Raw genomic sequence first — 14562 nt, forward strand, 5'->3', positions numbered from 1 at the left:
TGGAGGTGATGCCTGCTTTGGGTCTTAAAGGATGAGCGGGAGTGAGCCAGGCAACAAAGGAGGGGGGAGCATGGCTGGCATAAGCAGGAGCCTGAGCAAAGGCCCAGAGGTGAGAAGCGACACGCCGTGTGCAAGGAGCTAAGCGTTCCAGTGTGGACTGGGAGAGGGGACATGGGGCTGGAGCCAGCAGCCAGGGAAAGCTGACAACATCCTAGGCCTGGAGTCTGGACTCAAAGCGGTGGGTGATGGGGCAGAATCTGTGGTTTAGAAAGACTCCACTGACTAATGAGTGTGGACAGGACCGGAGAGACCAGGGGAAGAGGCAGGAGACACCCATTAGGAGGCCCCTGGAGAAGGGGACGGAGGGGAGAGGCAGGGAGGACCTGAGCTGGGACTCGGAGGAAAGTGATCAAAGAGGCCTGGCTATCCAGTTGGAGCTGGAGGCCAAGGAAGCATGCATCCCACCCCCCCCAACCCCCCGCACCGTGTGGCCCAGGAGGACCTCGGAATCCCCCCGTAGACACAGTCACAGGAACATGCAGACGGCCCCACACTCGGACACACGTGACAGACACAGACTTATGGTCCCAAACATGGACAGATGGGGACACAGAGCAGGAACCCACAGCCACCAGGACACGGAGTCACAGGTGGGCGCTGTTGCAGGAGGGTTAGTCCTCAGGGACAGACCCAGAAGGAAGCAGGGAGGGCACGTGAGGAAGTTGGGATGAACATAATGCCTTAGTCCCCCCCAAAGAACAAACCCCTCATTGACAGATTTCAACCTGGAATCACAGGCTCCTTACCTAGAGTGTCCTTTCCCACTTGGTGAACTTCTACTCATCCTTCAAGACCCAGCTCAAGTGTTCCCTCTTCTACGGAGCTTTCCCTGAACCCCCAGTCAGTCACTTCCTCTGTGTTCCCAACAGCACCTTGTATATGGGAATAACAATAACAATAATAATAAAATGGCAGCTACCGTCAATTTCAACACCCACTACGTGCCAGACACTGTGCTGAGTAAGTCATATGCATCACGTCACTGAGTCTTTCCGATGCCCCTGTGAGATGTGCATTTAACAGAAGAGGAAACTGCAGCTCAGAGAGGTTGACCAACTTGCCCAAAGTCACACAGCTAGCAAGTAATGGAGTTAGGACACCACCCAGATCTGGTGCAGTACTACAGGGCCATCACACCTGGTGTGGCTATCTGTTTCCCTGGATGACTTCCCCGAGAGACTGTGAGTTCCTCACAGTTACAACTAGTGCTCGTTCACCTTTGCCATTCCAGCACCTAACCCAACATGGTCTCAGAAACTCTCTGGAGAATAAAAAAATAAAATAATATCGACTCCCTTTTCTTGAGCACTCACAGCGGGCCAGGAACTGTCTAAGGCGATTTTACAGCCATTACTTTACTACTGAAATAGACCTATGATACAGATGAGGAAACTGAGGCCCAGAGAGGTTAAGTAATGTGCCTGAGGTCCCAGAGCCAAGTCTAGATTTGAACCCAGATCTGCCCATGACCCTTTCCCAGGAAGATGGCCCGAGGGCAGCCTTGTAAGCTCCACGGAAGGGTACGAGAGGGGTCACCGAGGAAGGTGCACAGCAGGTGGCAGGCCCTGGCCCCTGGGAGGTCCAGGTACAGTACAAACAGACAGACACAAAGAGGACAGGCAGCCCAGGGGGAGGACGGCAGGATGCGGGTCAGCAACTCTTTCCCACCCCCGTCCCCAGACCATCTCACAGGCATTAAAAACTGAGATTTGCCCAGACCCCATGGCCACAGAGGAATGAGCTCCCAACGAAGCAAATGGGAGAGAGCAGGACCCAAAACTGTCTGGACACTATGATTACGAGAAGGCAAAAATAAAAACCTGCGTCAGAAAAAGCAAGCTGCAGGGAACCACACCCAGGGGGAGGGCTGGGAGAGGTGGCCGGAGCTGATCCGGTTTTTGTCTTTGTTTGTCTGATTTCGATTCTCTGTAATGTCGTTCGGTTGCTTTTATAATGAAAACAATAAATTTATTCTCAAAGAAAAGACAGAAAATTGCTGGTAGCCCAAGGGCAGAGGGGGAACAGATGGAGGGTCTTGGAGGCATGGCGGCGCAGGTGGAAGCCAGGGTCAGCTGACGGTGGGCACTCAACTGACCGCTGGCTGCCAGGCCCCGCACGCCCCCCATCCTCTGGGTTCGTACAACCCAGCTAGGCGGCAGGGGGTGTCAGCAAAGGCTACCTGGCAGATGGAACATTCGGCGTGCACTTTGGAGCTGTTTGAAGGTGGGGAAAGGTCTCCACCACCTTCTTTGCCCTGGTCCAAGCCCCCTTTGGCTACTCCAAGAGTCCCTTTACTGGTTTCCCTGCCTGTACTCACAGCCTCCGTTTCATTCTCCTATTGCAGTTGCTGTGAGATTTCTAAAATACAAAAGCAGATCACGATATTCACCTCCTTAAAACCTTCCATGGCTCCCTACTTCTCTCCAGACAAGGCCCGGACTGACCTCTGTGGCGTCAGTGATTCTTCCCACCTTACACTCTGCCCAGCCAGCCAGAGAGCTCCCCCAGGGTTTTACTTCCTTTCTTATTTCCTAAACTTTACTCAGACTACCTCCTCTCCCTGGAACCCTCTATCCTCCCCACTTCACTGACTAACGCCAAATTATCTTCAAGCTCCAGCGTATGAACCACTTCCTCCTGAAAGCCTTCCAGGGCTGCTCCACCTCCACCCTCCTAGGCTGTGTCAGTTGCCTCTCCTCTGTTCCCTCTGTGCCCTGCACATCCATCATCAGAGCACGGATCCCCCTATTTTCTGTCTGTTTTCTTGCCCATCTCTATTGTCAGGCACACTCACGGCTGAGTAATTTGTCTTTTAAGCCCTGCACAGTACCTGATAAATGTTTGAATGAATGAATGAATGCACTAGATGGAGGGAACTGAAAGGGTCATGGCCTGGATAGAGGAAAGTCCTCTCCCTCATCCTGGCACTATACTGTCCCCGGTGTCGCTCTGTTCCTTATTTCCTAGATCTAAGCCCTACCTTCCTAAGTGAGCTGAGAAGGGGCTATATGTGCTCCATAAGGACGAGCAGACCAAAAAGGATGTTAACAGCTAATCAACACAGAAAATGGCTGTGCTTCCCAGGCAGTGAAAATTAAATGAGCTTCACCTCTTAAAATAGCAAAAAGAAAGAAGAAAATGACAATACCCAATGCTAGTGAATGTAAGATGAAACTGACACTGCTAGCCATTGGTGGGACTGTAAGCTGGAACAAAGGTTTCTTCCCCCGCCCCCCACCAAGATTTTATTTCTAAGTAACCTCTCCACCCAATACGGGGCTTGAACCCACAGCCCTGAGATCAAGAGTCACATGCTCTACCTTCTGCGCCAGCCAGACACCACACAATCACTTCTGAAAACAGTCTGGTAGTAATGTGTCAAGAACTTAAAAAAAAAAAAAAAAAATGTTCAGACCTCCTGGCCTCGTGATCCCATTCTTGGTCATCTATCCCTAGAAAATAACCCAAATATAGACAGAGTTTTATGTACAGAGTGGTTTGCTTCAGTGAGGTTTTTTGTTTTTGTCTTTTTGGTTTTTTGTTTTGTTTTGTTTTTTGGTTTTTTTTACAATAACGAAAAACGAAAGAGCCAAAATTTTAAATAGGAGGATGGCTCTGTAAGTCATGGTACACAGAAACGTGGTCTGCAATCATTAATAGCCAATGTTTACTGGCACTGTCATGACTCATTCAACACTCATATCAACCTTACCCGGAACTGAAGCAAGGAGAAATTCGGTAACTTGCCCAAAGCCAAGCATGTACAATGGGAACCCAGAAAGTGAGGCTCCAGAGCCCATGCTTTCCACCTGACACTGGATCTGTTAGAAGGAAGTATTGGAACAACCCTGAAGTCACGTAGAAAATACTCGTGAGGGGCGCCTGGGTGGCTCAGTGGGTTAAGCCTCTGCCTTCGGCTCAGGTCATGATCTCAGGATCCTGGATCAACCCCAACATAGGGCTCTCTACTTGGGGCGGAGCCTGCTTCCCCCTCTCTCTCTGCCTGCCTCTCTGCCTACTTGTGATCTCCCTCTCTGTCAAATAAATAAATAAAATCTTAAAAAAAGAAAATACTCATGATATAGCAGTTGTCAGGGAGATGGGGGAGGGGAGCAGATTTTTAAAAATTGTATGTGTAGACAGGGCAATGACATCTATATAAACATCATTTACTGAGAGGAGGGAAGGAAAAACCAGAAGGCTAGCAGTGATGGTGCCTCAGGCTTGGGGTGAGGGCAGAAATGGCAGGTTTGGGTTTACCTCACTTCCCTAGTCTCTGACTTTTCTGCAGGGTAGTTATGTGACTTCCTTAAGGCATATTTTTCATGAAACTAAAGGTTCAGCAAGCTTAAGCCAAGCAGGACAGCCCAGCCCCTGCCCACAGATCCACGAGGATTCTGGTCTCAGGCCCTGCAGTTTTACCAGAAGGAGAGAAGAGCTTGGAGAGAGTGGGGGGCTTGCTAGGTCCCACCATGAGCCCTCCAGCCCCACCCCAGACTCCAGCCAGGAGCACAGAGTCAGGAAGGGGCTTCAGAGGGGAGGACCAGGTCAAAGGCTGCCCAGGTCACTCATGCCTCCTTGAAATCTCTCTTGGGTTCGCATCAGTTTGGGGGTACAGTTCCAAATCCCCAGCACAGCACCCAGAGGCCTCTGCCAATGAGGCTCTGCAGGCCACATGTATCCCCAGCAAGTACATCCCCACAGCCTCCCCCACCCTATCCCCCATAGGTCCCCCAAAACAAGTTGCACTTTCATGCCACCATGCACAGGCGTCACAGCCCTGGGGAGGCCTCCTTGCTCACCAGCCCCTCCACAGCTGTATTTGCGGCCTCTTCCCCTGAGCACCCCCAGCTTCCTGGATCTCCTCCACCCCAGCCCTGATTCCACTCTGCTAGGACTGCCCGCTTCCTTGTCCACCCAGTCCCCCACGTAACTGTGAGCACCCTGAGACCAGGGTTGGGTCTGGTTCTTAGTGACAATCCCACACCCCGACTTGGCCCCACAGCTCACCCGGCTCTTCCCTAGGTTTCAGCTAAAGGGCACCTTCAAATTCTCTTCCAGCACGCAATGGACTGCCCTGTCGTGCACACCCACGGCCCCCTGCTTTCTCTGCTGCCTCTCTATCATGCCTCCAGATAATCCCTCCAGTCGTGACCCACAAGGACAGGGCCACCAATGCGGCCCCAGGGCCAAGCTCTGGCCAGGTAGTAAGTGCTCAGATGCCTACTTCATGCCAGGTGCTCAATAAACATTCACTAAGAGGGAAGGGCTGACCCTGAGAGAGGAGGGGGTCTGTCCACGTGCACCTTACAGACTGAGAAGTTTGCCAGGAGAGCCAAGGGTAGAGGGACAACATCCCCAGCAGAGGGGCAGTGTGTGCAAAGACACAGCAAACTGCTAGCTTCCTAGGGTAGCTGAGGGTTCTCAACCATGGTCCCTGCCCCAGAGTGACAAATTGCTGCTGGGGCTCAGCTGAGCTATGGGGTAGGGGCGTTCCTGGAAAGATGAGCTCATCCCACTGAGGGATGCATGAAGCTTTCACAAAGGTGGGACTTACTAATGAGGAAAGCAGAGAGGTCAAGAGATGCCAGAGAAGGGCAGGCCAGGGGGTAAAAAGTTCATGTGCCAAGGTCCAGTGGCAGGAATGCACAAAGCATCACGTTTGGTCGGGTGTGGATATAGTGCAGGGATTTGCAGAAGATGGAGGGAAGAGTGGCTGGGGAAGTTGACAAAGGGCCAGAGTTCCAGGCTATGGTGCTTGGATAAAAGGCCGTGGGGGGCCATGGAAGGTCTCTGAGCACGGGAAGGCCACAGTCAAGGTTTTCAGTAGACAGGACAATATGTGACCAGAAGGACAGCCTGGAAGTGACAGGCAGGAGATGGTCTAAAGGGGAGAAGCTGAGGTTCCCCATCTTCCCAGCTTGTAAGACACCCATGTGCTCCAAGTCTGCCTCTCACGATCCCTCTGCCCTCCACATGTCCCTACTCCATGCGGCCCAGAGGGCCGAGCCCCAGCTGCTGGGCCCCACCCCATCCCCAGGACCCAGGCCAGCCTCGGGAGCTTGCTCCTGGGAACTTCCTGTGAGGACAGAGCCTCCCGAGGGTCCTGGATCCAGTTAGGCTGGGTTTCCGCAGCCTGGCTGAGTTGGAAGGGCAGTTCTCATTGTGAGGGAGGGACTAATTGCAAAGAGCAGGGCTGCTACCCGTGCCCTGGTCAGTGGAAGCTAGGATGCTGCCATTCGCCTCTCCGTCCCTCCCTTTCCCCCACACCAGCCACCCAGAGACACCACCCTCTCCGAGAGCCACAGGGCTCTCATTTAGAGAATGGGCCGGGTTACCCTTTTCAGACTGAGAGAATGTTCTGCAGGCTTTGAACACAAGCCCTTCTCTACTTCTCTACTTCCATTTCCCCTGGGGACCCCCAGCTCCCATCCTCACAGGCAAGTCCTTCTGCCGGCATGAACGGACAAGAAGAGGAACAGAGTACTCGGTTCATGCCAGGCACCGTGGGGAGCACTTCCAAATACAGAACACATTCAGAAAGATGCTAAGAACATAAACGAACGGCTTAATGACTTAGGAAATACAGATCCAGGAACCCAAGAAGCCCTTACCCGATGCCCCTTCTGCCAGCCCCTGAGGGTCCCACTCTCCTGGTTTCTTCCCTAATCTCTTCCTTGTTTGGAGTCAGGAAAGAGGCTCACGCCCAGTCACGGCAGCTGGTGAGGGCAGAGGAAACTCAAACCCACTGCCACCAGCTTGCTGTGTGACCTTTAGCAAGTCCATTTCCTCTCTGGGCCATTGCTCCTTCCTCTATAGTTTCTTTCTTTCTTCTTCTTTTTTTTTTTAAGGCAGGCTCCACACCTAGTGCAGAGCCCCCCCCCCCAAGGCGGGGCTTGAACTCATGACCCTGAGATCAAGACCCGAGGTGAGACCAAGAGCCAGATGTTTAACCGACTGAGCCACCCAGGCACCTGCTTCTTCCCCTAAACCAGCTGCAACTAGGGCACCTGGGTGGCTCAGTGGGTTAAGCATCTGCCTCTGGCTCAGGTCATGGGGACTGAGCCCCATGATGGGCTCCCGAGCCAGGAGTCTGCTTCTCCCCTTCTCCCTCTCCGTCTGCCACTCCCCCTGCTTGTGCTCACGCACACTCTCTGTCAAATAAATAAATAAAATCTTAAAAAAAAAAAAAGAAACAAACAAACAAACAAAAAACAGTTGCAGCTCAAACACAGCCTGGGCTCCTGGACCCTCTGAGGAACAAAGTGGCAAATCGGGGTTAAAAGTACAGTTTCTGTAAAAGAGAGTCCAGGTCAAAGCCCCAATTCAGGCCCTTGGGACTGTTCCCCAACAGAGGACAGCAATGCTGTCCCCACAGCACTGCCTTTTGGAGTAAATAAGTCAAGTCTGGAGAGCAGTGCCTGGTGTAGGAAGGACTCTGGAAGCCTTAGCTGCTGTTCTGTTAGAAGGTTCTCTCAGGCATGAGGGAGCCCTTCCCAACATTCCAAAGATCCACAGGGAAATCCGGCCAACAGGGAGGTTAACTGGGCTGGGGCGGTGCGGGGGCGGGGGGGGGGAGACTCAGCAGCTCCGGGAGGCTTTCAGGACCCACAGGGGCTGCTCCCTGACTGCTAGAGAGCCAAGTCTGGGATAAGTCCAAAAGGGAGAGCCAACTGTCAAACTCCGGCTCTGGCCTGGCCCCCAGGAGCTTTTTAGACAGGTCCTAAAGGTCCCGGGCTGGGAACCCCTGGCAGGTGGTCATAGCCGGTTCTCACGCTGTATGCACCTCAGAACCCTGGCGGGGGTGAGTGAGGGGAGCAGGCAGGCAGCCTGCAGGGTAGGTCAGACAGAGCTGAGGACCGGGGTGGAGGCTGGCAGACAGAGTGGGCCCTGAGCAGGGCAAGTCAGCAACAGGAAGGTTGGGCTGGTCAGAGAGAGGAGTGGGGAGGGCCTGGGGTGCACATGTGGGGAGTAAAAACAGGTCACAGAAGACCTACCAGTGGCCTGGCCTGGCCAGACCAGACCCACCTTCCCCTCCCCCAGGTCTCGGGGTTATCACTTTGTCCATGTTTCTTGATTTCCTGCCTCACTCTCTTTGCCCGGGCCATACCCTCTGCCCAGATGGTCCTTCACCTGGAAAATGTCACAGTTCGTCATCAGTTCCTCCCAGAAGCACCCCAGCCCTACATGCACCTCGATCCCTACTCGTTAGGGTAAACCCAACACCAAGAAGCTATATGGAAGCCCTCATCACAGAAAAGTTTCTCCTTCCTCGCACTGACCCAAACCTGCAATCAGTCATCATTCGTGGGCTCCTCTGTGGAACGTCTGTCTCCGGGATGAGGGTAGGGGCTATATCAACTTTCTCACCTCTGTCTGCAGCCCCAAGCCCGCGGCCCGATACAGAGTAAATGCTCTGGAAATACCATCGAAAGCAGGTGAGAAGCAGAGCTCCGGCCGGGTGTGGACACACACACGAGTGCAAGGGCAGACGTGAGGGATCATGCGTGAGGCCCAGGATGGGAGGCTACGTCCTCGTGGGTGGAAACGAATGTGTGTATGTAAGTTGTAACTCCCGTGTAAGGCATGCATGTGCACACGTGTGCCTGCGTGCAGACAAGAAAGCAGGCGTGCACGGTGAGTGTGCATGGACATGGGCACTGTAAGGTGTGTGTGGCCTTGGACAAGCCCTGCTCCTCTCCCCTCCTGCTTTATTCCCCCAGTGGACAGACTGAGGTTTGCCTAGATCATCTCTGAGCCCTACCAACAGAGACAGGCTTTCCCGGGGCTCCACGGAGGGAGGACGGTCCTCTGTCCCCAAGTGCTCCGGCACCGAGCGAGCACCCAGCACAGGGCTCGGGGGATTGGAGGAGCGGGGAGCGTGCTCTGGACACACACATATTCACTGACTGACTCACACGTTCGGCGCCACGCACCAAGGCTGCCTGCCCTTCGAGCGGCTCACGACCCAGTGGGGAGAAAAAGGCTACGGAAGCCATGAAACCACAAGGTCAAAAGCACCGGGAATCTACGAACATCATTCCCTAAATGTTATTCACAGGGCAAGTGCGGCACTTTACACTTTGTGAAGAAAATCTTTCTGACAATGACAACTGTCTGACAAGAAGACAGGCGGGGAGCCTGGGGAGGAGGGAACTCCCCACCACCCTGGCTGAGATCAGAGGCCCTTTTGTCAAGCATGTGGGAAGGGGATTCCTTCTCTGTGCAGGAGTCGGCTGAGGTTGGGCTTCCCCTCCGAGGCTGTGGGATTCTAAGAAGGAGTCCCAGAGTGCCGGGTTCGAGTCCTGCAATGCCCCTGATGAGCTCTGTGAACTGAGGCAGTGCCTCAATTTCCTCATCTGCAAAATGGAAGGGGGATGAAAACAACGAGAATTCAGTATGTTAACGTTTATAAAGTCTTTTGGAACATGGCCTGACACAAAGTACTCAGTGCTGGTCCCTCTGTAAGCTTCTAAATCCTAGATCAGACCACACGAAGACTCCAAGCGTCAAAGGTCCTGAGGTAGAAAGCCCTTCAGATGCTAAGGGTCTGAGATTGGAAGAGACTGTGATTCTTAAAGGCCATGATTTAATCATCTCGTTATTTCCTAACGATAGCCTCCCAGAGGAGGAGAGGACAGAGCTCACGGTCCCTTCATCTCCCAGGCACTGCCCTGCAGCCAGGGTCAGTGCCACCCCAGCTCCATGAAAGCCCTCGCCAGGCGGAGCCGGAACCACCTGCCCTCTCGCCCACGTGAGGTGGAAGCGCGTTCAGCAGTGTAGACAGGCACGAAATGCAAATAAACAAATCGATGAGAAAGCTCTGGATACCGATAAGAGCCGCAAGGCAAAGTAGAAAGGGCACTGATGTGACCAGGTCACAAGAGCGGGAAGCTATCCCAGGGCAAGTGGTCAGGGAAGTCCCCACCCACCTACCCACCGCCGGTGGAGGCGACCTAAGTAGAAACTGGTGAAACAAGAACGTGCTAGCCATGCACATATCTAGAGGGAGAGAGCTCCAGGTAGGGGATATGCAAGGGCCCCCCAACAATCCGTACATTCAAGGTGCAGAAAGCGGTTGCTGGAGCTGGAGGTGGTGAGCCTGGGGGCACAGGCAGGGGAGCGGAGGGGCAGGTAGGCCCAGCTGGACCATGAGGGGCCCCTGTAGGCTCCACAAAGGACTTCGGGTTTTTGTTCCTCGAAATGTCCTGGAAACATATGAAGAATTTTAGCAGGGGAATGACAAGCAAGGGCAAGGCTTCTAGGGTCCCCGGATCACTTGGCTCACCCTGAAAATATTATGATGGTTTTCAAAACTCAAGGTGGGGGTTGGGGCGGTGACCAACATTCCTTATCATTCAGTTGGTATATTCTGAGCTCCTACCACAAGCCTGGCCAGGGCTCTTGTTATCCCACGTACTCTTGTTATCAACCCCAGAGCCCACAAGAGATCTGCAGTGTGCCCATTTTAAAGATCAAGAAACTGAGGTTCAAAAAAGGGAAGAACGTGCCCAAAGTGATATAAGCCATGTACCACCCGGTGCAAACTGTGAAGTCCGATCCACAAATGCGACTTGGTCCCGGGACCCAGATCTACCACCATGACTGTCTGTGGAACTAACTCTCTAGTATTTTCAAACCAAGAGACCTCCCCTGTGACTCATGCAGGCACCCACAAATACTGCCCTGGCTGTGTTCCTCCTACCTGCAGTCTTTTTCCCTGCTGGCTTCAGAGCCCAGGAGGACTGTCCTTGGATCTCACGTGGCTGTCCAGCCCGGTGCTGGGTGAGCTGGAGACTGGATGGATGGAAGGACAGAGGGATGGATGACTGAAATGGCTAACCACTCAACTAACAAATGGACAATGAAAAGAATAAGGGAATGATCTAGAAAGCCAATGAATGAATAACTGATGGCTAGTTAGAAGAAGAAAGGGAGGAAGGAAGGAAGGAAGGAAGGAAGGAACCTCACCCACACACCAGCTTCCTCTCCACCTAGGGCCATCTTGCCTCCATATCCCAAGCCTGCAGATAGCCTATTTCTCAGTGTCTCAGACAAACTCATGTCTCTGTGAGGTGTTGGTCACTGTAGCACCCACTAAGCCATCACCAATCACCAGCAGCAGCAGCAATCACTGCTCCCCAGGGTCCAGTGGAGCCTAGCGGAGGGCAGAGTGGTTCACTCTCAGACCTCTGAGTTTCTTGTAGCGGAAGGGACACAGGAGACCAGGGCTCTGGTCCTAGCTGGGACCCAAACTGCTGGGTGACTTCAAGCCAGTGGCTTCCCCTCTCTGAGCCCAGATGACCTCTCAGGGCCTTTTCAGTTCAGGCATTCTACAGGGTTGGGACCTCTAGATTTTTACACAGTGCCTGGGTCAGCAGAAGAATTAGAGAGACCAAACACCCGAAGGTGGGGAAAAGCCCTATCTACAAGCATCAAAGTCCACCTAGAGAAAGGCCTGGACAAGGAGTTAAGGGGCTTGTGTTTAAGTCTTCTTCTGCCACTGCTTAACCTCTCCAAACCTCAGTTTCCTAAATTTTCAAATGGAGTTAGATATCCCCACCTCAACAATTTCACCACAAACAAGTGTCTGGGGGAGGCTAATGGGGTAATAAGCACACACTCCAACAGGCAAACTGTATTCCATTCACAAGGAAGGATTATGCTGGCCGGGGTGGGAGCAGTGAAGGGGGACATGCTATCCCATTCCAGTCCACTTCTGTCCAGAAAGACTCTTCTAGGAGTCAGGGCCTCCACAGAGAACAGTGGAGAGAGCCCAGAAGTAGGAGTCTGAACATCAGAGTCCCTAGCTTAGCTCTCCTTCTAACGAGCAGTGTGACTTTAGGCAAATCACTTCCCCTCTCTGGACCTGTTTCTGCATCTGAAAAATACCTAGCTTGGTACCCTCTGGCCCAGGCACGCCAAGTTCTGCAGCCCTGAACCCCTACAGCCCACCCTTCAATCCCTGACTCTGCTCTCAGGAAGCTCACATTGTCCTTTGGAGCCAGGATACAAACCAGGAGTGAGACAAGAGGGTCTCCCTTCCAGGAGATGCTGGGACAGGGGCTAGAAGGGCTCAGGGTCCTCCCAGGACAAACCTTCCCAAAGAGGTAAAGACCAGGCCCAACTGCCTGGTGCCTTGGACAGCGCCTGCCACTCCAGACCTTTGGACCTGGTCTTAAGACCCTCCTGCAGCCTTCAAAGCCAGCAGGCTCTGACCCGTCCGCAAGATACGTCAATAACTTCACCCAAGTACAAACTGCCTCCAACAGAGGAACCTTCAGGATGCCGGCAGGAGTAGTAAAAAAGGGTAGAAGGGCACCACTAGGGAGAGGCTCAGACTAGCAAACCCGCACCTCCCCCCAACCTTCTCTTACCCCTCCCCTCAGACAAGACCCACTGGGGCCCCCAGCCTGCACCCTGACAAAAGCCCACCACCCAGGGGCATCCGCCACCAGATGCCACCTCCAGAGGGCAGGAGGCCCACCAGATCAAAGAAGGGTCTCTCCAACTACCAACCGCCAAACACACACACACATTTGCCTGAGGGCTCCAGAAGCCACCCCAAGGCCCAGAGCATGATTCCCGCCTACAGGGGCCACCCCCCTACCCCGGCCACCCATGAAGGAAACAGCACCCCCCCTCCCCACACACACACTGCTCCAGGGCAGGGCAGGGGAGAGCAGAATTATTTCCTCATGCCCGGGGTCTGAGCTGAAAACCATGGGCCCGCTCAGAGCCCCTACTGCCAGCCCTCTCTCCCAAATCTGGGGATCTAGTTCCTTACAATGCCATTTTTATAGAGCCTTTTCCAAAAGACATTTCCTGATCCCCCCAAGTCCCCATCGCCAGCCCTCCACGTGCCCCCCGCAGCTCTGAGGAAACCGGCAGTTAACTTTTCCCAAAAATCCTGCAAAGGCGGCTGGCTGGGGGGAGAAATGGGCCCCGAGATCCTTTCGCGGCATTTCACCGCCTTCCAAAAAAAAAAAGAAAAAAAGAAAAAAAGAAAAAGAAAAAAGAAAAAAAAAGAGCTTAAAAAAAAAAAGAAAAGAAAACTTTTGGAGTTAACTTTAAATTCCCAACCCTCCCCCCCAAATCACCCAGCGGCTTCCTTTTTTTTTTTTCTTTAAAGTGCAATTGCATTGTGTCTCACCTCCCCGAAAGGCTCGCGGCTCTCGCCAAAGAAAAGGAAAAAAAGCCAACCCTTCGGGTGCCCCCTCTGCTTCCAGCCGCCTCTCCCACATTCTCAGACAGTTTTATTAAAATTTTCAGACAAAAGAAAAACAAAAATGGCAGCCTGGCTTATTTTTAAAACAGGACAGGGACGCCATATTCTGCAGATCTGCAAAAAAGGGGAGAAATCCGGCACTGGCCGCTCCACCGGGCCGGCTGCAAAGTGCGCGAACCGCGCCGTTTGCAATCCGTTTATTTGCATTAAGCCCCATGAATCATTGTTTACCGGAGAATTGCAGCAGGTTTGAATAGCCCGGCTTAAGAAAACACACAGAGAGACACACACACGCACACAGACACACACACACACGCACACGCACACACTCGGAGAGCAGACCTAGACACGCCGCCGGAGACACTTCCTACCCGCGCGCCGTCGCCGCCGCCGCCGCCGCCGCCGCCGCTGCTGCTCCCGGCCGGGCCCGAGGCGCAGGCGGCCCCGGGCCCTCGGAGCGCCCCGGCCCGCGCTGACAGCGCCCGCGCCCGGCCCGCGCCCCCGCCCGAAACTCGGCGCAACTTTCCCGCGGGCGGGCGCTCGGGCGGGCGCCCGCCGCCGCCGCCGGGCCCGCTCCCCGCGCGCCCCGGGCCCGCACGGACCTGGCTGTGCTGGCGGCGGCTCCGGGACGCGGCCGCAGCCCCGCGCCCGGCGGCCCTTGCAGGGCCGGGCTGGGGCTCCGGCTCCGGGCTCCGGCTCGGGCTCCGGCTCGGTGCGGAGCCGCGCGCAAACCTTCCGGGTCGCCTGCTGTTCACTTCTGGGTTCTGCAAGCGCCGAGGCGGCGGCGGCTGCGGCGGCGGCGGCGGCGGCGGGAGGCTGGGTCTGCAGCGCCGCGCGGCCCCCCGTGCGCTCGGCGAGCCCCCGCGCCAGGCGCCCGGCTCCGGGGGAGAGGGGGGGCCGCGTCGGGCCCCCGCCTCTCCGGCTGCGCAGCCCGTCCGGCCCCGGGGGCTCCCGCGAGTGGGCAGCGCCGGGCGCGGGCGACGGCGCGCGAGGGGAGGGGGCCGGGCGCGGGGCGGGGGGCGGGGGCGGGCCGCGCGCTGGGGGCCCCGCTTGGGCCCCGGGGCCTCGTCTCGCGCTTGCCGCCGCCGCCGCAGCCGCCGCCGCCGCCGCCTGGCAAAGTTGCGCCGCGCCCCCCGCCCGCGCCGCGCCCGAGGCAGAGCCACAAAGGAACTCCTCGCCCCCCTCCGCCCGCCCGAGCCGCGTGGGGAGGGCACCGGCGCCGGGCCCTAGGCCAGCCCCTTCCCCAGCGCGGGGGCTCCCGGGGCCCCGGCGGC

The 14562-nt window shown here is 55.2% G+C and overlaps 1 protein-coding gene across 4 annotated transcripts in view; it reads right to left on the reverse strand.

Annotated features, from left to right (window-relative positions):
* Positions 1 to 14222, reverse strand: part of ZNF362 (zinc finger protein 362) — a 37495-nt gene extending 23273 nt beyond the window's left edge. The window contains exons 1-2 of one of the 4 annotated variants that reach the window (XM_032302864.1): positions 13891 to 14222; positions 807 to 932 (exon numbers count right to left, since the gene is read on the reverse strand). In XM_032302864.1, the coding sequence (XP_032158755.1) occupies positions 807 to 844 (38 nt within the window). In that variant the 5' untranslated portion in view covers positions 845 to 932; positions 13891 to 14222. Of the gene's footprint in view, positions 1 to 806; positions 933 to 13630; positions 13647 to 13890 lie in introns of those variants that run through there. The other 3 variants (XM_032302867.1, XM_032302865.1, XM_032302866.1) reach the window with 3 other exon arrangements.
* Between the last annotated feature and the right edge of the window lie 340 nt (positions 14223 to 14562).

The sequence above is a fragment of the Mustela erminea genome, chromosome 10 (genome assembly GCF_009829155.1).
Source record: "Mustela erminea isolate mMusErm1 chromosome 10, mMusErm1.Pri, whole genome shotgun sequence".
NCBI classification, from domain to species: Eukaryota; Metazoa; Chordata; class Mammalia; order Carnivora; family Mustelidae; genus Mustela; species Mustela erminea.